General features: G+C 41.7%; 1 protein-coding gene across 8 annotated transcripts in view; it reads right to left on the reverse strand.

Moving 5' to 3' along the window:
- Window positions 1–353: 353 nt before the first annotated feature.
- Window positions 354–25,806, reverse strand: part of LOC142788297 (sodium-driven chloride bicarbonate exchanger-like) — a 244,867-nt gene continuing 219,414 nt past the window's right edge. For 7 of the 8 annotated variants that reach the window (XM_075884900.1, XM_075884899.1, XM_075884901.1 and 4 more), the window contains 11 exons: window positions 23,482–23,760; window positions 22,386–22,499; window positions 18,101–18,262; window positions 15,606–15,784; window positions 15,080–15,152; window positions 13,855–13,923; window positions 12,942–13,118; window positions 11,148–11,300; window positions 9,159–9,200; window positions 6,342–6,577; window positions 354–947 (listed from right to left, as the gene is read on the reverse strand). In XM_075884900.1, the coding sequence (XP_075741015.1) occupies window positions 749–947; window positions 6,342–6,577; window positions 9,159–9,200; window positions 11,148–11,300; window positions 12,942–13,118; window positions 13,855–13,923; window positions 15,080–15,152; window positions 15,606–15,784; window positions 18,101–18,262; window positions 22,386–22,499; window positions 23,482–23,760 (1,683 nt within the window). In that variant the 3' untranslated portion in view covers window positions 354–748. The remainder of the gene's footprint in view (window positions 948–6,341; window positions 6,578–9,158; window positions 9,201–11,147; window positions 11,301–12,941; window positions 13,119–13,854; window positions 13,924–15,079; window positions 15,153–15,605; window positions 15,785–18,100; window positions 18,263–22,385; window positions 22,500–23,481; window positions 23,761–25,806) is intronic. The other variant, XM_075884896.1, reaches the window with a different exon arrangement.

Raw genomic sequence — 25,806 nt, forward strand, 5'->3', positions numbered from 1 at the left:
CAGCTAAGGGAAGCCACTTCACATTATCATAACCACATTCCTCTGAGTGAAGACTGTCTCATGAGGTAGTCCCAAGTGGCCCAGCAGATTCCATCGATCGGCATTTCCAAAAGCACAACAACGGCTGTGACCTTTGTTTACTTCAAATTTTCCAGCTGTACAGGTCCTCTATGATCACATCATATCCGTGACAACGGCAACAACAAGTGTGACAAAAGAAAAAAAAAAAGAAAAGCTTCTGGAGCTCTGCCTATCATGAGCCTGTCCAGCTGCCACCAAGATAAATACCTGCGAGAGAGCTTGGACCAGACATTTCGAACATACGGGAGAGCACTGGGTCAAAGCCGACAACGATTTCCACAGACCTTCATCTATGGTGGCATCTGCAAGGCACATGTTGAGCACAACTGGAGGGATGCTATGCTACAGACTGGTTTCCCTCTTGCACCACCAGGACGGAGCCCTGCATGCAGGCCATCAGAAATAGTGTTCTCGGGAAGCGCTGCACTCGCGATGGTCGCCACAGAGAGGGCTGCCGGCGTGGTCTGCTTCTCGTGCACCGCTCTATGCCCAGCAAGCCCTTCGTTTCTCGAATGTACCCCAGACCCTCGGCACCTAGAAGGGGGCACCTGGGTCGTGCTGTTGAGGGAGAGGGGCACATTGGGGGAACGCCTGAAAAGGGGGGAGGGCCTCAGGGGGAATGAACGTCCGGGAAATAAAGGAAATAAACCTAGGGGCTCATCTGGCGTCAAACGGACGTCTCGCTGCCATTGGGAAAGGGCTTCTTGGCCTCTTGGGGCGAAGCGTGCTTGGAGGGCACGGGCGTAGGGGCATCTATGCGGATGGTGATGCCACAGTCCTCCTCATCGTCCTCTTCAGCCATGGTAGAGAGACGCTTGCGTTCCTCTTCGTTGAGCGCATCTTTCTTACTTCCACGTTTTTTTTTCCTGTGCCCCATCAAGGAGAAAAAAAGGAAGGGGTAGGAAGAGAAGTACAAGAAGAGATTGTGGTGAGAGAGGCCACGAAGGAGCAGAGGGAGGCGGGGTGTGAATTGGTGCACGCAGCTCACTTTTAGCAGTGACACCAAAGTAATTTGTGTATCAGGCAGTGACACTGTTACAGCACCGGTTAGCTGTGACAGGGTCCAGGTGCAACAAGCAACTGCTTCTGTTGTAAGCAAGAGGGTGTGTTGGATTATCTTGTATGCTTGTGCATATATTGTATGAATCATATCACCTGCCACATTTGATATACAACTAAGAAAGTTCACAGATTTCTCATTAATATAATGACTATTCTTGAACCTCACAAACTTTTAGTTATGCATGATGAAATTTTCTTTAAGGTCAGAAAGTCAGCTTTTTAAAGTATATATTGTCAGCACATATGTATGAGCTATGCTGTTTCTACTATTTTGTTCGTGACTTCAAAAAATGTAGCACCTGCATACAATAGTACAAGCTATAGCTATACGAATTTTTCAGCATGAAGGAGGGCTCAAAATGCACAAAATGAAATGTACTTTTTTACATTATCCTGGCTACTCCTTGCATGTACAGTGCAATAGAAAAAAAAAATGCTCGTACTTAAAGGACCAACACTATGAAGCTTATGCATGTGGTTTAGAAACTATGAGACGACACAAAGCCGAATCCTGACCTAGAGACCGATAAAATGACTTGAAAAGTTAGTATTTTTGTGTTACAGTGTTTACAATTAACTCTTTATCAGCAATTGGCAGGCCCAAGTATTTCAGTCACTTTGATCTTGAATTATACTATTCAATTACTTGTTTCTTTTCAGTTTTATAGCTTAGACTAGTAGCAAATGTGATACACAGTGCTTTGTTCACATAAAATTCATTAAAATGAGAAAAGTTTAGGAGAGCCACTGCTGAGTTAAATCAGATGGCACAGTTTTTTATCCTAAGCTCTGCAAATTACTCTATGCATTAATAAAAACTAGGATGGCTGATAATATTTGTTTATGCTAGTGAGCTAACCTTTTAACATTATTAACTTTGTTATTTAAATCTGGGTAATTTACTAAAAGTACATGTGAACTTTCTGTTGTTAGACTACATCGATACATGCAGTACCCAAGTCCCTTCTTTAATGAAAAATTTAACAGAAACATGTCACAGCTATTGTGGTGATAGGTGTTGTTGTAATTCCGTTCTTTAAAGAGAATTTCAAAATGTACATTTCAGGCAGCTCATTAAAAAATGGTAGACTGAAGCTAAGCAAATTCGGCAACTACTTGATGCACCTGAAGAGGTTAGTACGAGTTTGAGTACAGGAAAGTACAATGTGCTTACACAAGGTGTACATTGTGCTAGTGTTAGGCACAAAGAATAGCCAGGGAATAACGCAGGTTTTATAAAAAAAAATGTACCGTGTGTACACACGACAGAGTGAAAAGAAGACGGTCACAGCTAGCAGCATGAATTAAAACATGCTACTGCTGTTTCTGAAAAGAGAGTTGGCTTTCGATAAATATTACATATTTAGAAGTGTGTCATATTAAAAACAGCACTCATTTAACAAGCATGCAGGGACAGCTTCTCAGCACCAATTCATAAACTAAACAGATATTATATAAGCTCTTTTTTCTGCATGTGCACAGAGGTGCAAGTTGCGGTGTGCTGCTATACCCATGTAACGCCCACTGTATCATATTTGAAAAATTGAATATTACACCTCAATAACGCTACTAAAAGCTACTATCGGTGTCATGCTAAGCAGCTATTGCAGATTTGACATGTTATTAAGAAGGTGCACTGAATTACATATTACATGATCATAATTAACTATTTTCAATTAGTAATAATTACGTTATGCCTCAAACTAAATTTCATTCATGCTTTTCTTAAAATAAACTGAACAAGAACAGTAAGAACAGTCAGCATTTTCTCAAAATTTTTCTTAAGGCATAACTGTTTGTGGGCATTACAGTTGCACACACACACACAGGCACACGAAAAAGGAGCTACACAGTATAAGAGTGAAGAAATTGAGTCTTTCAACAAGTTCGTATTTTTAGCTGAATGGCCTTTTCTTTCTCATGTTGTGCAGCAAGGAGCAATCTTTTCTCTTTATCTCTCATTACTATTTAGCAGTGCTAGAAATGGCTCCAATCGCTTCTGGCATCCAATATACTGAACTGTGATTAAAGCCAATAATAAGCTTTAATGTTTGTCAAAACCAACAGCCATTTTCAGCAATAAAATTTTGGTTGATTCAATACTTCTCATACATGTTGTCATGGCTTTCTTTTCTGGTGCACTTCATTTCACTCCAAATGCAAACAAAGCGCTTCTTATGTTTTTTCTTTAACATTATGAATACAGAAAAGAGCCATACAATTTGTGATCTCAATGCACTGTACTAAAAATCAATATAGCTTAGTTTTTCACATGCAAAACCTGTTCACACTTACACAAGATGCATTACACCACTCAAACTTTCGACAAAGTTTCAGGACAATGTAGTTAGTTTTCCTGCTTGCAAAGAAGAAAGCAGCAAAAGCATCGCTGAAGCGTCGCAACCCAGACTCTTCCATGCTTTAGATGTTCCTGAACACACTGTGGTCATGCAGGCCATGAAGCAATGGTACACTGCATATGCTTCCACTGTTAGTAAGCATGGCAAAGGCAGCTGAGCAATGCATACATGCCAGTGCAGTGGTTAGGAGACCTACGTACCTGTCTACAGACTGAATGGGCAGTGATGAAAGCAGTGCAAGTTGGGTATTAAAAAAAAGTGACAAAGAACGGGAGAGGTGAAAGATAGGACAAAAGAAAGAAAAAAAGAAGAGAGAGAAGGAATGATGCTACAGATAAGACATTAAACACGCACAAACAAATAAAAGCACAAGCCTAAATGCCACAAGACCCAAGACGACCCGCATAATTGGCTCGGCAAGTTGCATTTGTTCCAGAAAAAGTCTTTCACCACAGCTTATGCCTTCGTTCCATAAAAATGCGTGCACAATTGAGCACCAAGCTTTCTTAGATGCACAAAGACAATGGTCGCACTCAAGTGGGACTATTATGCTGAAATGATGTTTGTTGATAATACATCGAGCCAGAGTATTGCCTGCATTACTCTGTATGCATATCACTGATGAGCATTGCTCAGCTGTGATTTCCGTCGGCTGCAAATGCCATTACGTTAATAATGGCCTTTGGCTGCGAATATGGGCCTCTGGTTATTGCCCAAGGCATCCAATGTGAAAGACACTTTTAGGGATTCCTTGTATTTCCTGCTTAGAAGGAATCTCTGAAAAGCAGGACAACAAAGGACATCACCTAGGCCAATCAGCGACATGCCATGGACGACATGTCTTAGAACACTCAGGGTGCACTTCGGCAGCTCCTCCCATGCAATCAGTCTGCAATCTCCCAAAATGCGTGTAACTGCTACTGTAATGATTGAAGCTTAGCACCTGAAAATCGAACGTGCCCCCCCTTCAACATCTGGAATTCATTCTCTGCATATTCTCAAGCATTTGTCCTTACTTCTCGCGGTATAAAAATTACACAGTACTTTCCTGCATATAACCAACCCTTGCATGTAACCCACATCCCTGGGTTTAACTCTACAAGAAGACAAAAAAAAAGAAAGCATATAACCTCAGCTTGAAGCCTATACTCCTGCTTTTTAAGAAATTTTTTTCAGTGTATGGTGTGGCTTATATACGAGAAAATACCGTTCTTCCAGCTTAAATTTTATTCTCAGTTTGCCCCTCTTCTCTATTATTTCATATATATACCCACGTTTCATTTACATTAAACTCCTTCCTATTTTCCTGACATCAAAGCTATGCTTGCTGATGTCAATACTGTGCCGTTACAGCTGGATCAGAGGTACTAGGATTAAAAGGTTAGATTTTGTTCTCGCCTCTGTTCCTCTCTCGTGGTGCAACACATGGCAAGTGCTGAAAAAGGTATTTTTTAAAGAGCAAGGTTTAACCATAAGTGAGAATATTCTAAACCATAGCTTGATGCAAACTGCTAGCTCTATTTTTCTTAAGAAGCCATGATAACAAAAGACACCCAAAGCCACCGTTAAATAGAAAAAGAATAGCGAATGCAGTATCCCCAAACAGATGTGAAAACTAATATACAAGATTAGAGGCAATGAATCCAAAGGTCTCCCGTCCATCATGCCAACCAATTTCGCTCCTAGGCAGATTAAATGAAGCAGGCATTGTAAGCCAACAAACATAAGAAAACATCCCAGCACATGCTATCCAGATCATCACAAGCATTAGACCACTACTTACCACTACGTGAACAAAAATGTGTCCTACGACACTACACGGTGTCTTGAAAACATGCAGTACATGGTACTTGTAAAACAAAGCCATACGAAAACCAAGTGCCACAGTTACAGACATATTTTGGAATTTGTGCTCAGAAAAGTAAAAATTCGGCAAAGATTACGTTAGGTTATAACATGCAACAAACCACAAAAAAAGTAACAGTACTAGCCGCAATTATTGCACAATTTGCTTTTGTATAAAACTAGCACTAATTTAAGCAACATCACGTATTTTTAATTACTCAAGAAAGTGTCTGCAACAAGAGAATCCAGCTCAGTGAGAGCATAAGTTACAAGAAATACAGCAAGTCTTCTAACTAGGAAACCGTCAAACTTAATCAACTTGTAAATAAATATTTGCTACGAAAAAATCTTATTGACGAATTCCCCCCCCCCCCCCCCCCTTTTCAGCCCATTAATACTTCCCTCAATGTGCAGAAGCGTGCACTTCTCTTTTGAATTTTGTATTCTAGTTTATCCTACTTTTCAACAATTATAGGTATATATAACTTTATTGGTGATTGTGAGCACTGCCTACTTATGATGCTGAATAAAGGAAGAGATTTGGTTCTTTCAATACGCACCACTTGGCTGAAATACCATATTTTCTAGTGCACCTTTTTTTTTCTTTATTTTCACTGATGCGTCTTATATACACAAAAAGCCATTCGATTTTGCGAGACTCATTTTAGGCATTAAACATTTTGTTACGACATGAACTGCATGAATCTCAAATAACAAATATTTAACAAAAGCAATTACAAAATAAAAACAGAGCTTATAGATGTAAACAGGTGGTTGTGTCATTTGGATCAGGTATGCCACGGAGGTTTTCACGAAAGCTAAGAGAGAGCAGGTGCGTTGTGATTTGTTATCAAACTACAGTATATCATTCGGCATGACTAATTATGAATTTCTCAAGGCCTCCACAGTCAAAATCCTCTGTGAGCCCCTGGCACAATTAAATTGGAAAGACAGGTTTAACTGCAGTAGTGTCAGGTGAATAAGTGCCCCCACCTGGACCCGTCGTCAGCCGCCTTGGCCCCTCCTCCTCCCGAGGAAGGGTTGCCACCTTTGTGCTGGTTGTGCTGATCGATGGCCTGCCAGAGGCCTGTCTGCGAGAGCTGCTCGGTGATGTTGATTTGCGGCAGCTCCTCGGCCTCTTTGTATTTCTCCATAGGAACCTTGATGAGGTTGCCATTCACCAGAGCTATGGCCACATTCCCTGAACTGGCCTCCGGGAGCAGCGCATTCTGCACCGCAAACCAGGTAGCAGACGTGTCAACTGCACTGCAGTTTCTTGAGAGTGCGAGTAAAGCCTACTGTACTCTCCTTAAAAGGGCCCTGCAACACTTTTATTGCAATAGCAATTATATGGACAACCTTGGCTAATTTTTGTCGTTGTCATCATGTCCCAGATACGTATATGTATATATACAAAAAAGGCACAGAGAAAAATAAATCTGAAGAAAAAATTCGAAGGCACCCACTGTGAATACGAACTCGTGGCCCCTTGCTCCTTAGCGCACTGTATAAACCAACTAGGTTGCGCCGCTCATGCCATCCATATCATTAACGGCGAGCTATATATATATGAATATAACATTCTTAACATATATATATATATAACTTATGAAAGTAACATTCTTGAGCAGAGCTTGCATGTATCATGAAAAATGAGAGCTTTGTTCCACCGAAAAGTGGAAGTAGCCAAGAACAAGCAAGCAGGCAAGCTTCTCCCACCAGCCAGCTGCTTCCGGCGTCGATGCCCACACTGCAATGTCTGGGACAATCTGAAATGAACGTTTGGTGAAGTGCATTGCAACTGCACTTTTCGCTACTATCACTGGTATCATCAACGTCGAGGGATGCCAAGGAAGGAAACGCCGGACGAAGGCCAGAGAAAATGCTGTATGCAGTTTAGCCTCTGTGATGCTATTCCGTTACGTACTAGCACCTGCGGAACAGAGCTGAAGCAAGGTGGGCTCGCATACGTGCCCAGACACAGCAAGAATGTGGTGCTGGGCGTGCGGGAAATGCACGGCTCAACACACATTTGACTCCGTTCACTACATTTTATATGGTTCCTAAATCTTTTAGCCTTACTTAGTATTACAGTCCGATGGGTTGCTATTGCATTCAATGCTTCGCTCTTGTGCCGAAACGGTGACTTTTTCTACCCAAGTATTCATTGAGTGACTTCATTAAAGGTGTTTACTGCCTCTAAAATCGACTGCAGCAGAAATGTTCAGAATCTGCCAAGTATGAGTCAAGGCACACTGCTTTGTGACACGCTTTAATTAAGCACTTCTCTCCTTTTATACCAGCAAGCGTGCTGATGACTACACAGGGGACCACAAGAAGCTAGGCGAGTTCATCAGCGAACCTCAAGCACATTTCTTTTTCTTTTTTCCTTTCACAGCGTAGCTTGCCTTCAGTGTGATTCCATCACACCCACATTGTGGCATCTCTTAACAGCTGTGCTAAATACACAGCTCATGATGCTCAAATCAGCCAATGCCTGTGGTCTTTTTGTTTATGACGTCGTCCTTTTGAATTATGGCATTATTTGTCGATAAAAGAGTGCGCTACTTCCAACCGAGATTGAAAATTCATTGTGCACTCGCAGCCACTTGATGCACTGCAATGGTTAATTCACATGTTCTCAGGAGCGTCCACAACTGATCAGCAGCGTTTTCTGACCTTGCTCAAAAAGTGCTGGAGGGCCCCTTTAATGCCTGCCCAGTGAGTCAACTGGAGAGCATCATTTTCTCGGTAATCAATCACATTTTATAGGGTCACGGCAACTTTTTTTTTTTCAGGTATCATGGAGAAGCAAAGAAAAAGGCAGCAACACAATTAGTCGGAGGCCGTCTATACTCTAGCTAAAGCAGGACCTAAATTACAGGCGATGTTGTACTGTCACAGCGAGCCGAGCCGTTGGCTCCCACACGTTTTGAAGCAATTGAGCCTAGCTACTGATGAAAAAATACTAGCTAAAACTTGCTGATATGCCATAACTTTACTGCTTCTTTTAGATATGATCAAGCTTTCATGTTCTAGTAGACTTTTTTGAATATAAAGACCTACACAAAGTTGATTATCAAGATGGGACAACCCTAGTACACAACCTTCACTACATTACATGCTGCAAAATGCAGACAACTGCTTTGAGAGACGTTATGAATATCTTCATCATAAAACCTTACTATGTACAGCTAACCATGAGTGCGAATATGTGTAGCACAATGACACAGTGTGCCGAATGTGCGAAAATTCATGCACTGCGATCAAGTAGTTGTCCATTATTTGTTGATGAACGTGGCCTTCTGCAAATTTCATTGCCTGCTTTATTTATTTAGTTTGAACTCTTCTGCAGTGAGTAAGAATCCCTTTGTATTCATTTTTAAACATAATACACCCCCCCCCCCCCCCCCCCAAAAAAAAAATGCTGAAAAGATTTAGAAGTGTTATAGCAGATCATCCCAAGAACGCTTACTTCACAATACCACCCAATTGACATGACTCAGTTACTGCCAATTATTTATATGGAATGGCACCCAGTAACAACCATGGATTGCTGATTTTGGTTTAGTAAAGCTACAGAATAAATTCATAGAGTGCAACAAAGCACTGTCTAACAAGTAGTTGAAATATGTTATGCATGCTCACCAGCAGAAGCTAGTAGGACATTTCAGCAAATTAATGCTTATGAAATCAGTAGCGAAAGAAGCATGCTGTGGCACGTGTCCACAGAATCAACAAAATGTGCAAAAGAATGAGAAGTGACGAGTGAGAAGGAAAGTTTGTTTCCAAGAGAGGCAGCATGCTCACCTTATCCCCAGTTTCCTCCTGCATCAAACTCAGATTTGCAGGCTTTGGTATGAAACAAAGACATGCTCATTCTTAAAATGCAGCACGGAACAACAATATATTTGAATAGACTAGGCTAATTGCTACAAGCAAGTGGTTGGCAATGGGTTAATAAATGAATCTTCTATTACGGCAATAGGAAATGGAGCTAGGCACGGGTTATTTGCAGAACAGACAAGCAACAATCAAATGAGGTAAGGAAGCAGTTCAATCAACAAAGCATTTAACAATAAGATATTTTTCACTTCAATACGGTTAGTACTAGCAGGTTAACTGGACAGAGATGGCCAACACATGCAGCATGCTGTGGCATATGCAATATTTAAACAGCCATAAATTTAACTTCAGTTAAGGCAACACAGAAAACCTCGATAGCAAGATCAAAAAGAAATAAATCTCCAGCACATCACTAGATTGGCTGGATGAGAAACGTATACTAGACTACCTCGAATTACGTTCATTATGCATAATGATGGCTGTCTACAAAGGTTAGGCTGGCTTCGAGCATCAGGCACTACTCTATTTGTGAGTTTTATGCTTCTTCCCCTACACAACAGCATGCACAAATATGAAAGTCATTCAACAAGAGTCCATGCAATGTCGTGCCATTGATTGCATGCAACTCTTCACTTGATGCTAAACTTTTAAAGACGCATTTTAAAGCTACATAGCAACAATCATTGCAGGTCTTGATTGTTTTATAACAAAAATTTAAAAAGCTTTCATTACCCACACAGTGTATTTAAGCAATCTATTTTTGTATCTGTTTACCCTACTCTAACTAGCTTCTAGTAAAAATCTACTTTAGAATATATTCTATTTCGTCACAAGGCATTAGAGTCTAAGAGCTTAAAAGCAATCGTTCAAGACAGTGTAAGGTTTTGTATGGCAATGTTGTAATAACTATATGTCAGCCTCACCAAAAACAAAAAGAGAGAAATTGATACAACGTAGCTTGGTTCCGCCAATGAAGTTACTTCGCTCTCAAATACTGTTTCGTTTATTATAGTGACAGCTCCAAGCAAATCAATACATTTCGAAGTTTAAAGTGCATGATCTCCAGGGTCATTGATTAAATAATGAACACATAACAAGCAACTAGCAAGTACTACTGACGTCATGCAAGTTGAGCAAAGTCTGAACAAAGTGCTTAGAAATGCATAAGTGAGCACGTACTACTCAAACCTTGATATAACGAACCCAGATATAATGAAGTAAATGAAAAATAGTTTTGCAATAGATGCACTGGTAAGAATGTACCTTTCTAACAAATTTTCATATACAACAAACTGATTTTCGTGTAAGATGAAACTTTGTTACAATGAGGTTTGAATAGTACAGTTTAAAGAGTGAAATTTGGAAAAGAACTACTGCATTCTAGGCAGTTGTCTACCATCAACATGTTTGGGGCGCAGGCCTTTAGCCTGCGCCCTAAACATATGTAACTATTGATGTCAAATAAAGTTGATGTTACTAGACTGAAAGTAACTGTGCTGAATTTTAATGAGGGCTAACAGACAATAATGCAAAGTAAGCATAGGGGACGTTATAGTAGTAATTGTAGTGCAAATTAAAAAAAACAGAGGCTTTCAAGATAACTTGCAGCCGGCAGGGACAGAACCGGCGATCTTGACCGAACCCGAAACTTTCGAAGGTCACAGGTTCGGCCTCCGTGGGTGGCAAGTTATCCTTTCTTCCACATTACTTTCTTCGCATTTATATTACCATTGCTACTAATAACATCTCCTACACTTTTCTTGGCATCATCGCCTGTCAGTTCTCATTCATATTGTGGCTAACAAAGAAAAATAAGCCCCTAAATTTACACTTCCGTCCTGAACCATGCGACCAGAAAGACATAAATACTGACAATACTGACAGTCTCCCTGATCAGTCATGGCAGTGTCACAGGTAAATACAGACAAAAATATAATCCACAGGGCATCAAACCTTCAATTCAAATTCTTCCCGCTCTGCTTCCTTCATCTTGTCTTCCTCTTGCTTCTTCTTGGTGTGCTCAGGCATAATGTCGTCAAGAACCTTCAGTTCCCGTTGCGTGAAAATGAAGTCCAGCAATTTCCGCACACCAATCATGACAACCAGCTGCAAGGCAGGGAAGTGATGTGTCACGTAGGAAGTCGCACGTTAATCACTTCAACTATACATGTTTTCACAGAACAAAATCAAAGGACATGTTGCAGAGACTACAGGGTTTAAAAAGAAAACTGAGGCTATCTGTCAAGGATGTGACATGAGAGAAGGACTGACTGAATCAACAAGAAAGTATTACAGATCAAAAGTTCAGAAACCAGAAAATGATAGAAAACTATCGTCTACCCCACTCTACCAAAAAAGAATACTCCGTGTTGCAGCATTGTTTTGCACCCACATTGTTAATCAGCTGTGGCGACCCAACACAGAAGGCAAGAAATGGCTCCTACAGTTTCACTATGCATAAAACATTATGTTAGGTTTATTTCAAACAAATTTCTATGTTCTTACATTTTATAATGATCACTTGGACAATTCATACAGAACCCTCCCCCCTTCCTGTTTAGGTGAGTGGTTGGGATGTTAGGTAAAGCTTTACGCATCAAAACAAAGTATGAGCAGCACAGCAGTAATTATTGCTGGGATTTTATGTGCCAATACCATAACATACTTACGAGGCACACCAGAGTGGTGCACCCTAATTTAAACCATGGGTTCTCAAACAGGGTTACACCGAACACTGAGGTTCCCTGAATGACATCTTCGTGTTCCGTGAGCGGCCAGAATGAGTGCAGCCTGCAACTGTTTTACCCCCATCAACTAATTTATTAAGTCAATTCTCGTTAATTCAAACTCGAAGGAACCTCTGAATTTCATTTGAATTATAAAGAAGTTTGAATTATCAGAAGTTCTCAGATATATGACTCCGGGTAAGGTGACACCACATATTATGATTAGCCATTGATTTTATTGCATTTAAAAATTTTTAGGCATGTTTAAACCTTAACTGCACGCAGTGAACACAAAGCAAAGGTGTAAGGTCCACAAGTTCAGATCAGACCTGTTAACAAAATTGTGAATTGCCGACTGCTTCTTTCCTATATGTGCCTTCAGCACAAAGCTTTCTACAATGCTTTAGAAGCATCACGGTTTACCATGCATGTGCTTCATTTCAAACATTTGTTTACTAGCAAAGCCTTTTCCTTGAAGGCCTGAAACACTTATTTTTCGTTTTTAGATTGTTAGAATTACATAAGCACGTAAATGTTTAAACACTAGTGGGAAAGCAACAGATATTATCTGGTATGAAACCACAAGAGGTATGAATTAACCGAACGATGGAATTCGAGTTAAGGGGCTTTTAAGTATATTCAAAGTATAGAAGGCCAATTAAAATATTGAATTTTGTTTGAATTACCTGGAAGTATGAATTATCAGAGTTTGAATTATTGCGAGTCTACTGCATCTAAAAAATAATATTAAGGTTGGGGGTTCCGCTGCACTCTGGAATGGCCGGCCAGAAAGTTTGAGAACCCCTGACCTAAACACACAGGTGTTCTTTGAATTTTGCTCCATCGAAATGCTGCTACTGTGGTCGTGAATTGACCCAGTACTTTAGGGCTTAGCAACGTGCGACAGATAATGTGCTAACATTATGTGAACCTTATGTGGTAAGCTGCCACGGCGGGCAGAGAAGCACAGCAGTAGCTCAGTAGACGGAAGAGTATAGTGTTATGGTTCCACAGTGCTCACCATGAGAGGGAATGCGATGGAAGATGGCTTGTACGACTTGATCAGCCAGAGGCAGACGAGACAAGTGAGCTGTATGAGCGTGAACAGGTGCACTCGCATAGTGGGTACATGCCGCAGGAACATGTAGTCGGGCTGGTACTTTTGTGGCATGAACATTATCAGTATGCGGTCGAAGAACTGCACAGAACAGGTGCACACACAAACTCGCATACGGGGCAAGCCCAACAAAGATCATGTGCTATACCAGTAATATACATTTCCCACACTCCTAAACTTGAGGAGTAAAAATTAGCTAGGTGCAGCTCCCAAACTCCCAAATTTTGCTTTTTTGCCGCGCAGTTTCATCAAGCAACAGCATTACAGCCTTGCTTAGCTGTTATACAGCCTTGCTTAGCTGTTATAAGCCTGGTACATTCCTGTTAGAGATGCTTAGGTGTGGACAGCCTTGATCTGTAAGGTCAATATGTGTTGCATAGAACCAATGAAAAAAAGCGCACTTTAATAATACACCGATTACTGTTGTTTGATAAATGTGATACACCCCACAAAAAAGGTGCTTTGGTTTTACAAGGGGTAACTGTCTTTATAAATTCAATTATAGTCAAAAACACTGAATCATTGATCAAACTTAGTTTTATTTATTTCCTACATTTCTTTTCTTTTTTTTTATAAAGTTTTCAATAAGAACATCTTATCACTCACTCAATTGCAACACATTTAAGGTGAACCATAGCAAGCAGAAAACTGGCTAGTTATTCATTGCCCTTAATTATCATTCCTTCTTTTCAATTGTACAGTTAATGAGGAAGAAAGAGCATTTCTGTTGAGCTGGCTTAATTTTCATTTAAATAATGTCTTCATATCTGGCCCACTTGCATGCAATAAAGATAAGGCAATCTGCAAAACAAGGTACCTGTGAGCCTTTGAGTGATGACACTCCCATGTAGAGGAAGACACCGTATAATACAGCCATAGGAATACGCTGCAAAAACATGAACCACACATTAAGATTCTGCTTCAGCTACTACATAATGCTGGTTGCTCACATATAGAACTGAAACAATAAGCTCTCATGCTATAACCTTTCATTGGATGAATTATTGGTTGACAGCTGTCGCATAGTGAGTATCTCCCAAAAAAATTGGGATGGCAAAAGCTTTCTGTTCACAGATAATCAACGTGAAGCCCATAAGACAATTCAATAACATGATAAAGATGTTTCTTACTGTGTACGCTCAGTAATAGGTCATTTTGATTCACCACACAGCCCTAAAACTGAGTGCTGGTTGTAGCTCGGACAATATACCAGTGCTTTCAAACTGAACTCCCTTTGAAAAAAGCTATTTGATGCATTAAAAAAGAAACTTCACTAAAATTAACACAGCACTTTTGCAGCAACCAGGCACACAAAACATTTGGGTTAGATTAATTTATTATAGAGTTGCACAGCCTGATAGCATTCTCAGCTGCTTCAGCTGCTTGTGCCAACTCAAGGCTACCTACAAGCATAAAAAGATGGCTAGCCTTTTTTTTGCTAGTCTTCATTATACAGTAAAAGCTCCATAACGCAGATCTCACAGGACGAGAATAAATGTAAGATATAATTAAATTTCCAATTATCGGAAGAATCGAGAAAGCAATAAACAAATGTTTATTACATCAATATTCTTTCATTCTTTTGATCAATACGTAAATCCTATTCTGCATAGGAGTGACGTAAAAGCCGCAGTTCTTGCAACGTTCGACTTTGTTCAAAATGAGACCACGGCTAAAGACCTCTCAGTTTTAGCATATGGTTCTTGCTGATGACAGTGGTGATGCAGACTGCGCCAGCTTAGTCCAGTTGTTCGCAAATCCCATTTCCACTCCTTTTTGAACCACATTTGCGGCGATCTGCACACGGTGCACTCGGAGAGCCATCCAAATAAACCGTACTATGGCCAAGTATGTCCGAATTAATAAATTTAATGCCATTGAACAGTAAATATATTTGCGGGGCTAGTTAAACTGTCCAAATAATCCAACTGTCCAGATTATCAGGTGTCAAATAAATGAGATTTTACGGTGCTTTAGTCAATAAAAGTGTGCTTAACTGGTCAAACACATAACTGTGAATGGTTGTACTTTGAAGGCCATACCTTGAGAACAGGAGTGAAGAATACTGAGAGGCCCACCAGAAGGAATATAAACACCTGGGTCAGCCTTTGTTCTCTGAAAATACAAATAACAATTTAAGATTCCCTATCGTTCACAACAAGTAAAGAAAAAACAAAGTAAGCTTACACACTAGATAGATGAAATTGTGCAAGTTCTGGCAGGATATTTAATTTTAGATCTCCTACCAGAACTGATAAATGTGAATGCCATGGCACCCCTGTAATCTGTTAGTGTCTTCACTTTGTTCAAATCTTTTCTTCTGCCATACCAATTTTGCCGCCTATTATGACTCATTAATGAATATCTAGCTAAAGCAAGTTATAATATTGTAAAATAATGAAAGGAAACGTTGAAAAGAAAGAGCCACAGGATGGATTGGGAAATAAACTCTTGCTAAAGTTAGTTATTGTCATCATCACTATTAATTTATATTAAAAAGTGCTTAATTAGGACCAATGCAAAAAAATAATATGGTGACACAATTTCTTGATGTGACGTTAACCTCACCTTACACCAAGGAACTGCGGCTTCTCTCCTGGTGCTGACGATTCTGATTCCATTCGAAGAGAGTTCACGTGAGTCATGGCTAGCACAGTGGCCGCAACAAACCAGGGCAGACCAAGGACAGAGCAGATGGCAATCAGGACACTCAACACCAGAAGGTCGAGATGGTAGCCGCAACCTTTCTGTTGGGGACAGCATAGGATAAAAGCAATTCAGAGGCAGGGCATTACTTCCAATGCTGTAGATGAAATCTAGTTGATACAAGAGCGGCTCTCGGTACTTGTTGCTCTAAGAATGCATTGCATGACTGCACTGGAAGGGGTTACATGCCAGTGCACAGACTACAGTGGATGCACAAACATTTGTTTAAATAGTTTTTTGCTCTTAATGCACCTCATAACACTTTATAGCTAGTTCTTTGTCCTGCTTAGAAAAGGTTTAATTGCACCAGCAGTGAGACACTACAGTCGAGCCCACATATAACGGCCCCATTTAAAACGAACTATTGCTTAAAACGAACGATACCCACCTGACCGTGGAAATCGCACTTACAACGAACGTCTCCGAGTGCGCTAATCGGCGACAGTGAATGAGGTCAGTGCTCAGGCGACTTCCCGGGACACCACTTTCGACCACTGATAAGCCATCGGCGGGGTGCCCATCAACTATTATTGTTAAATGTCGACACTGCTTCAACAGCCCTCTAACTGTCGCTCTCCCCGACCATTTTTTGTTAAACATCCTCCATTCTTTGTCCGCCACGCTTCTCTGAGCACCCCGCGTCCCCAGACAAGGCTCATGTTTTCTTTTGAAGACCTGTCGGTTGACTAGTCTTCCATCAGTTTTTGATGGCTGGTCTTTATTAAATTGTCGTTGGCGTCACCTGCCTGAGTGATCAGACCATCTGCCAACATCGTCGACCACCGGCGGTACCCGATCGTCTGCGTCTTGTCTGGATCGGTGCCGTTTCGTTCCAATGCATGCACTTGTGCTACCCCACCTACTTTGATAATTCACGTTTCGTTCCGTGTTAAGCACCTGTTCTTGCTCACTTCGCACTCAGTTAAACATGCCCTCCGCACGCGTGCGGAAGCATAAAAACGGCCGTTACATGATACTAATCACAAATAATGAAGCTAGCTGGTGCCACAATGCGTTTTTTTTACCTCTGCTCGCGCAGGTCACTTTCCCAAGTGTTCCTACGAGTGAGCTGTGCGTTTTGTGGACCTTTCAAGCAAGCTACATGGCATGCTTTCTTCACGCGTGTTTTAGTTTTCAAGGCTGCCTTCCCGCCGAACGCTCCCCTTTTTTCACTCTTTCGCAATTCCGCCTGTCTCTTGCAAGTAATTTTAAAGTAATCTTTCCAGTGCCACCTCAGGTAGTCTTCTGCTGTCCTTCACTTAATGTTACTCCACCATGCTCCACCGTGCTCCACAACGCCAGCCATACTAGCTCTAATTATTGCCAGCCATACTGGCTCTAATTAATAAGTTTTTTTTGGGGTTACAAATGGGCCTAACGGGCCGACAGCAGTTCTCCGCGTCCTGGCTTGTATGTCGCGCGTGCACGTCTTGCTCCTTGTTGGTGTGCGTGTCTGGTCAGGATGGCGAACAGGAGGCCTTCCGCACCTTTTCCTGCTGCTCAACACAACGTCAAAAGTGCGACTGCTTGGCTTAGGCATAATTGACGCATTCAAGACATTATATGTGCCTGGTTGTGGAGCGCTTGCTCATAGCTGTTGACTGTCTGGAAACCAACTTGCCACTTCGGGCATCCCTGTATTCAGCTGTAGAGATTGTGGAGGCTTTGTGCGTGGAGGTGATGGCTACATGTGTGCGCAACTGTTTTTGCATAGCTGATTTCGTCAACGTCGGACCCGATGCCGAGCCTGACGCTTCTTAACCGGACCACTCAGGCAGCGATTTGTGGCATTGCGTCGCCAACACCATGGGAGGGTGGGTCATCTGCTGGGATGATTTCATTACGGACGATGATGATGAGGACACTGCAGAACACGTGAGGGCATTTGAATGAAGTGCACAGCAAGAGCAATTTGGAGGAATCGGATGACGGCGACGAAACTTTGGAGCCAGTGCTCACAAGCGTTCCCGCAGTGATTGGCTGCACTAATGGCGTCAGACAGCTTGTGTATGCTAAGGGCCTTAGTGAAGAGTGCACTGTCACTTTAATTACGCTCGAGACCAACCTAAGCGCTTCCGCTCTTTGAAACGTGCATTTTGGACATTTTTTGTGGAAAAAAAACTGTGTTTTCACTTGGAACTGTTTTAAAAGCAGTGTTTCATTTAGTACAAACTTTGGGATATGGCGAACGAATGCCGTGTCACACTCAGGTTCATTATAAGCGGGCTGGACTTAGCTCTCGGAGGCAGGGGTAATTTGTAAATCAGGATGAAATTTTTTTCTTTTCTTCTTTTTTTTGGCTTTAAAACAAAGTATACAGACTTAAATGAATGTGCTGGTGAAGTAGTCGGACAGACCTTCAACTTGTTTTCTTTGCGGTTGATGATGACAGCAGTGATCTGCTGGTCCATAAAGATGAGGATGGTGGCCAGCATTGCAGGGGCCGCGGCAGCCAAAGTTGTCCACCAGGGGTTCCGACCCAGCATTGGAATCAGCCAGCCACGGCCTTCCCAGGTTGGCTACGAGCATAAATCGTTTTCCAACTTGTGCCAGTCGTAAGGGGCGATACAGATAATTGTGCTACTGTATTTCTATACTTGCAACTTTGCAATTGTACTGTTGTGGATTTTGGTCACCGTGTAGTGGAGCATATGCACCAACGTGTATGCCTCACCACAACTGCAATAAAAAACCCTTAAGGAACACTAAAAGCTAAACGATTTTTCGCGTATTAGTAAAGTGCAATTTCCCAATCTCAAAAGCACTACACTTACTGCAACACAATGCCTGGTAAGTGAGAAAAGGCGCAAAAAGAAAATGCAAGTGAAGACACCACCTTGACATTTCCACACGTAACACCATGATGTGGAAGATATTGAAGGTGTCTACTGGGTTCTACACAGCCTCTAATCAACAAAAATGAAGTGCATTGCCATCTCTTGGTGCCATAGACCTAGAATACCAATTTCAGAAAATTTCATCGAGGCAATGTCATGAAAATATGTAAAGAGCATTTTCAAATTTTCGATGTCACACAGAGAACTTTTGGCATGAAATTTAAAGATGATACATCAATCTTGATTTTCTATGCTAATAATTAACTTAAGGTAGTGAAGAACGTGGCATTAGAATTCTGAGAATGCAATGATATGGAAAGCCATGTGAGTTGGTTTGAGGACATTCTTGGAAAAATTTTGACGTGTACACAACAGACAAAAAAAAAACAAAAGGTGAGAGACAAACGAGTGCGAACTCACAACTTGGTTTATTGAATGAATTACCCGAAATATATATCCCAGAGTAGCTCAATAGTGCATGTGCGTAAAAAAAAAACAAGAAAAGAATACAAAAGGAAAACAAATGAAGCACTTTACCTAAGGGGTATATATAACGTGCAGCAAAATGTGAAAGTCAAGTATGGCTCAAAACAGTGAATCAGTCAGTCTGAGCAATCGATGTGCTGCTTACCCATTCGGCATCAGCAAGCCTTCTCACATGAAATATTTCTACTATTTCCCGAGTTAGCTTGTCTAACTCGAGAAATAGTGACTTGAGTTGTGTCTAACTCGGGGTTGTTCTAACTGACAAGGAGTTGACCTTTTAGGGGCGAAGCTCCTTATAGTGGCACCCGTTTGTCCCTCGTAGTTGTAGTCATAGTGTGTAACCAGTCTTACATTTTGCCCTCCAAGGTGGTGCTGGTGGGAGATTTCTTCTGCACATTGTTGAACAATAAAAAATTTGCAGCGTGCGCGTTAACTAAAAGCCGAATTCTCCTGTCTCTCATTTCCCCTTAGCAGCTATTGGCATGTACATTGAGCGCTATCTGACAAGAAAGGGTTGCTACGTTATACTCGCTGGGCGTAACCTCCTTGGTTTTCGAAAGGTTTAGCGAGCGTTGGGCCGCAGTGCCATGAATACAGTGAACTAGTATATACCATGAACTCGAGGTGGTTAAAGGTGGGAAGTAGACACGAAGCGCAAGCCGTAAGAAAGTGTGCGTGTGCCACCTCTCATTTAGTCCTTGGAATGTCCACTGGATGGTGGTGCTTCTATATGAGGAATATATGATGAAAAGATGCAAGATGGTGGTATTTGGAGTGTTGAATAGGTGGTTGAACCCACACACAGACAGATGCATGGACAGACGCATGGATGGCTGCACAGACGGATGGATGCATGGACGGACGCAGGAGCGGATGCATGGACGAACGCAGGGACGGACGCACAGATGGACGTGCGGATGCACAGACGCACGCACGGACGGGTAGATGGAAGCACGGGTAGCCACACAGATGCACTCATGGACGGACGGGAGCAAGAACGAATGAATGGATGGATGCTTCGCCCCACTCTCCATCATTCACTCTGTGGATATGCTGTCATTTTTTTTTTTGAGCCATACTTCACTTTTACATTCTGCAGCACGTTGTAGATACTATTTATGTAAAAGGCTACACTCATGGTGCGTTTTCTTTTCTTGCTTGTTTCCTTTTGTTACGCACGTGCGCTCTTGAGAGAGAAAGAGAGAGAATCAACTTTATTAAAGGTCCTGAAAGGGACTGGGCACCTCTTACGGGGGCCAGCCCAGTGGCTCTGCCTATGTGGGTACTAGGAGTCGGAGCTCGCTCTTGAGCTACGCTAGGATATATATTTCTTGTACAGTAATACCTCGTTAACTTAAACTTACATATCTAAAAAATTCTGCTAAGACAAAATTTTCCAAGGCACCAAAAGTTTTCCTATATGTCGTGTGTATATTTTCTTCCCTTTATCTCGAAGTATTTTTGGGTCAGATTGCCGATAACTCGAAATATTGGCTGGGAGTGGAACAAAAATTCAGCCACTGGACCATTTCACAAGATTAGTGCAATGCTGCCACACCTGAGGTCCGTCTATGTTTTTTTCTTATTTAGCTGTGCCTGCCACTTCGTCGATGCTTTCCGCGAACGCAAAGTGCACAAAGTCTCAGCCCAGCGACATATGAACTTTGTCAAGAAACCCTGTGGCATGTCATGTGACACATGCGCTGAGCAGAGAGGCCCCCTTCCCATGCTTGGCGTAGTTTGTCTCGTTCACTTTGTGCAGTGCACATTTCCCCCCAAGGTGCATTTCCCACAAGGTGTGATTTCCATTCATCTGTGCAAACCACGCGGTACATAATTTTTGCTGACTGTGAGTGCAGTGCTCATGATTTTCTCTGGGGTGTGATTTCCTTTCATCTGTGCAAACTGGGCGGTACGAATTTTTCACTGACTGTGAAGAGCGGCAACTTAGGGTGAGTGCAACAAGCATGGCGTCAAAGCAGTGCAAGTCGCTAACACTAGAAAAAAGGTTGCCCTAATTAAGGAACTGGAGAAAGGAAGCCGAGCGGAGTCGTGCGTCGCGCATGAATTCGGCATCCCCTTGTCTACACAATCGACAGTGCTGAAAAATAAGCAGAAGGTGCTGGACAGATTTCAGCAGAGCTTCTCCAGCCAGCGGAAGTGGGTTCGAGGATTGAAGTTCCCAGACGCTGAAGTGGCGTTCATAATTTGGCTTCGAAATAAGGTTGAGTGCAGTGGGGGAAAAGATCGACAGTTGCGATTCCGCGAGAAGCTCGAGAACACTTTTGAACATGAGCATTAGGCGATTCGTCGAGAAGCTGAACATAAGTTGCGATTCGTTGAGAAGCTGGAGAACATTTTTGAACATGAGTATTAGGCAGTTTTTTTTTTGCTAAATAAAATGGCAGCGCAGCAAAGCCCAGCAAGTTAAAGTCTCTTGTATGTTATTTTTTTTCTCTTTTAAACCTGCACAACAAGAAATATTAAAAACTGCTGCCGAAGAGCCCGTAAGTAGCAGTAATTTTTCTGAAAAGCGCTCATTTTTCTCAGCGATTAGCACAACTTTGCTTATCTCGAAAAAATGTTTATCTTAAATTTTTTCTTGTTTTTTATGACTTCGAGTTAACAAGGTATTACTACTTCCTTCAATAAACAGAGTTGCGAGTTCGTGCCCATTTGTCTCTCGCCTTACGTTTTTTTCGTCTCGTGTGTGCATGCCGAAATGTTTCAAAGAATATTCTCCCAGTGCAGTTTGTCAATCTAAATCAAGTCATTGTTTCTCGTTAATGTCTCTTTAGGCCATATTCGAGACAGTGCCATACTTTCCGATGCAGCAAGAATTCTGCAGTGTAGCCATACAGACTACTAGTACAGCTGATGGTCTTACAGAGTGACGTGTAGATCATATTGGACATATGTGCTCTGCAATAAGCAAGTTGTGCAGATCGCTAGAAATACTGGAATCTACACTTGGCTGTTTGCCTCTGATACAGACATAAATTGTGAGAAAAGGCTACTTCATTTGGTGTATTTCGTGGCATTATGTTGTTTAAGTGCAGCTCCCTTACAACATCCCAAGCGTAATGGCTGGACATTTAATAACCCGGCAATACATCTTCAGGCTACTTTAACTCTGAGGGATAGAATTTTCGGTTTAAAGCTGCGTCTGAATAGGTTCTCTGAACAAACACATTTATACACTGAAACAGCGGTTAGTTTGTTCCCCCATTATCTTTGTAAGACGTCATCAACAGTCAACTCAGACCCTTAGTAAAATGTAGCACGTTACAGCAGTTTCACTGCACATGCAGTGACTCACCTCGAACTTTTGAGGCACCTCCAGTTTCGGAGTGTCCAAGCCAAGAAGCATGTCGGTTACAGTCATGAGCATGATGGAAATGACCACAGCAAAATCGCTGACCAGCGCTCGTATCTGCAACATAAGGCACACAACATACCACTTATGTGAAGCTAGATGGAGCAGCAGTACCAGCGCTAATGAGTTGCCTACTTGGATAAATGGCAAGTGAAACATTCTGCTTGGGTAGCCAGCAGAGGCCTGAAAATGGCATCATAGGAAGCTACATACTACCAACTGCAAGGTGACTGGTATGGAACAAAATAATACTTCTTGTCGATCACATCACACAGTGTGGAATACAAAACACTAAGATTACTTTATTTTCTGGAGCATGAAAGAAGTGATAATGTATGATGTCATAATGAGGCCATTGCTCACATTATGACAGGTTGCAGCTATGAGGCAAAGTTAAAGTTAGTAATGATGCAATAGATTCACCACGTATTACTCCACACAAAAGACTGAAAGAGAAAGAAAAGAGAATTTCTGCTGTCCAGACCAACATTTTAGCCTAGCTGTGGTGAGTGATGCGTGGATATCTGCTAGCATAACAAGATGAAGCTTAGGAGTAAAGGACAAAGAGAGAGGGCATTGTCGAAAAAAAATAGAAAGCCATAAGAGGCCACAGAAAATTAGAGACTGTTTGTCTTTCATCATTAGCTTGCATGTAATGTCAAAGTCAAGTGCTATATATTTTTGCTAAGTCTCTTGTGGCATCACTATATGCACTGTACGAAATTCCCGGAGTAAGAGTCTCAGTTGCTCTAAAATGTCAAGCGAGAGCTTTTGCGCTGCTTACTATGCCCACTAGATGCTACACAGCAAGAAGATACACTCATCACCACCAGCCAGCAGCCTGTCAATGGAGAAGCAGCCAGAAAATTTCTCTTGGCTCTGTGAACGCAACTGATCACAGAAGCAATTGAATCTTCAGAGGAATAGAGAGAAGTCTAAGTAAGTACTAATGTAAGTACCACAGGAAGGTGACATGCTAACAACCGCACCGCCGGGTGCACAAAAAAAAAAAAAAGAAAGAAAGGCAGCAGGGTCTCACAGAGGTAGGAAAGTAGCTGGTAGTCTTGAAGTCCTTGAGGAAGACAGCCAGTGTGAATGTAGAGATGAACAGTAGCACTGAGAACAGAAATACGTCCGCGTAGTACTGACAGCCCAGACCGTGCAGAGTGCCTCCATACTCTTTGCAGGCGTGCTTGCTCAGTATGGTCCAGTTGGTGGTTGAGTTTAGCAGGTCTGTTCCGTTTGGTGGTTCACAGTAGCAGTCTACACGCACATCAATATCCAGGTTCATTGGGTACTTGTGGCCAATCTTCAAGACCTGCATGCAGGGCAACCAAACAATGGTGTGAGTGCATGTGTTATTTACTAACTCATTAATTAACTCATTGATTATTAAGAATACAGCTCCCACAGGAAAAGGAGCAGCTGTTGAAAGAGTAAGAAAACGTCCAGCTACCAATACCAATACAGAAAAATTTACAGGGCATTACGCAGGGGATCTTGAATTTGTGGGTGTCAATTGTGGCAGCAGTAGTGTCAAAAAGGTGGTTCTATGTGGTGCTCCTTTTAGGAACACAAGATTCATTACACAAGTACACCAGACTCCCTCGCATCAAAGGCCACGGTGGAAACCGAAAGGACCAAGAAGATATATCTTAACGGGATTTTCATTCCCAGAGAGGTGAACAAAGGTGGAGGATACAAGTACGAAACCAATCTTGTCAGAAGAACTTGTTCTATTTAAGCAGCAGTTCTGTTTAAGTGATTTCCGTATAGTGAGAGCCAACAGTATGTGCAATGAGATGGCAAGCCAACCTGGCAACAGTGATCATTTCTAGCTGATGCATAAAAAGGGGGATTAAAAAAGGGTTTCTTTCAAAGCAGTTCTTGGACCCTTTGAGTGACAGTGAGACACATGTACATCCCACTTTTTCTTCAGCAGAAAAACTTTTCCTCTCATGCTAGCTGTAACAATTGGCACCACGCTAAGTGGCTGCTCTCTCACCTAAGCTTCTGCAAGCCGCAGAAAATTATCATGGTTTGGAAAGGCGGAAGTACCGCCACAATGTAATTGAATTTCGTTCCATTATTTTCCCGAAGCTTCTGAATGTTTATCCCGCTCAGACAAACAAAACTTGTCATTCATAATGCCAGATGGTCTTTTCTTCTTGTAGTTTTCTGGAGAGATAATCTCAGCTCCCAGTAATCATGTGTTTATGTAGATTTGTACAGTAACATGACTGCATTCGACCACAGTCCTCTGTGAAAGTGCTATGCTCCTCGCTAAGCCCAATTGAAGATAACGGTGTGTGCAAATGATTTTCTTGGTATCATAAACCTCTCTTGAAGAATGGGCAGGGACAATGCATTGGTACTCAACCATTACCATTGCAACAGTGCAAGAAAAGACAACAAAATGGACAAAGAACAATTGATGCATGTAGTGAAGCAGCCTTTACAGAAACAGACCACAGCCATACAAAGGTTGGCAAAGCAAATGTGCTGGTGCTCTTCCGTTACAGGAACTGAGGTGCGCACAATGTTCTCCTGCACAACATTGGAAGTGCTGCTTTTCGCCACTTGTTGCAGCCGTTTCATCCCACACGCTAGGCGATATGATCCCACAAGAATGCCTCGATGAAATTTGTTTTATACTATTTCTTCATAGTTCATGCGCATATACAACAGCCTGTTTTTATAACATTGTCTTAAAAATATACGCTAACCTACAAAGGGTTAATGATAGATTTTATTTAAAATATTAACGCGAGAGGCTTCACCGCAAGGGAATATGTCACGGTAACTTGAATTTTTCTTCAATGGCATGCAAAATTCCATAGCATAAAGTGTGTCGCCAATGCTGTAGGACTTCCAGAATTATAACAAGGGGGGCCAAGTTTGAATCACATATGGTGCATGTGTACTCTAATTAATAAAAAGTACCGAGGTTTTGCATATTATACACCTCAATGGCCTCAATGGTGTTGAAAAAAACTGCCAGGCCTGCGACGAATGTGCAGCACAGTCACAGTGAAAGCTGGAAGAGCGGACTTTCTTGAGCGTTCTTTAAACACTCTTAGGATAGCATTATCTGCACCAAAAATGGTGCAGGTAAAGTAATGGAACATGTGAATCGTGCTATTAGTCACACATTCAAAATGCATATTTCAGAGGAAATTCGGGGAGGTGTGAATTCCAAGGTATCTATAATAGTCAATTGATCGTAAAGAAATGTTATTAAAGCATGTGGGCAATGGTCATGCCCATCGCCTTCTGGAGGACGTCAACAATGCATAAGATCAAAGCATACATTTTTTATAACCAGATAACTCTACTGCATAGCCATTCCTATGTGTATTAGTAT

Source organism: Rhipicephalus microplus, unplaced genomic scaffold, assembly GCF_043290135.1.
Source record: "Rhipicephalus microplus isolate Deutch F79 unplaced genomic scaffold, USDA_Rmic scaffold_52, whole genome shotgun sequence".
Lineage (NCBI taxonomy): Eukaryota > Metazoa > Arthropoda > Arachnida > Ixodida > Ixodidae > Rhipicephalus > Rhipicephalus microplus.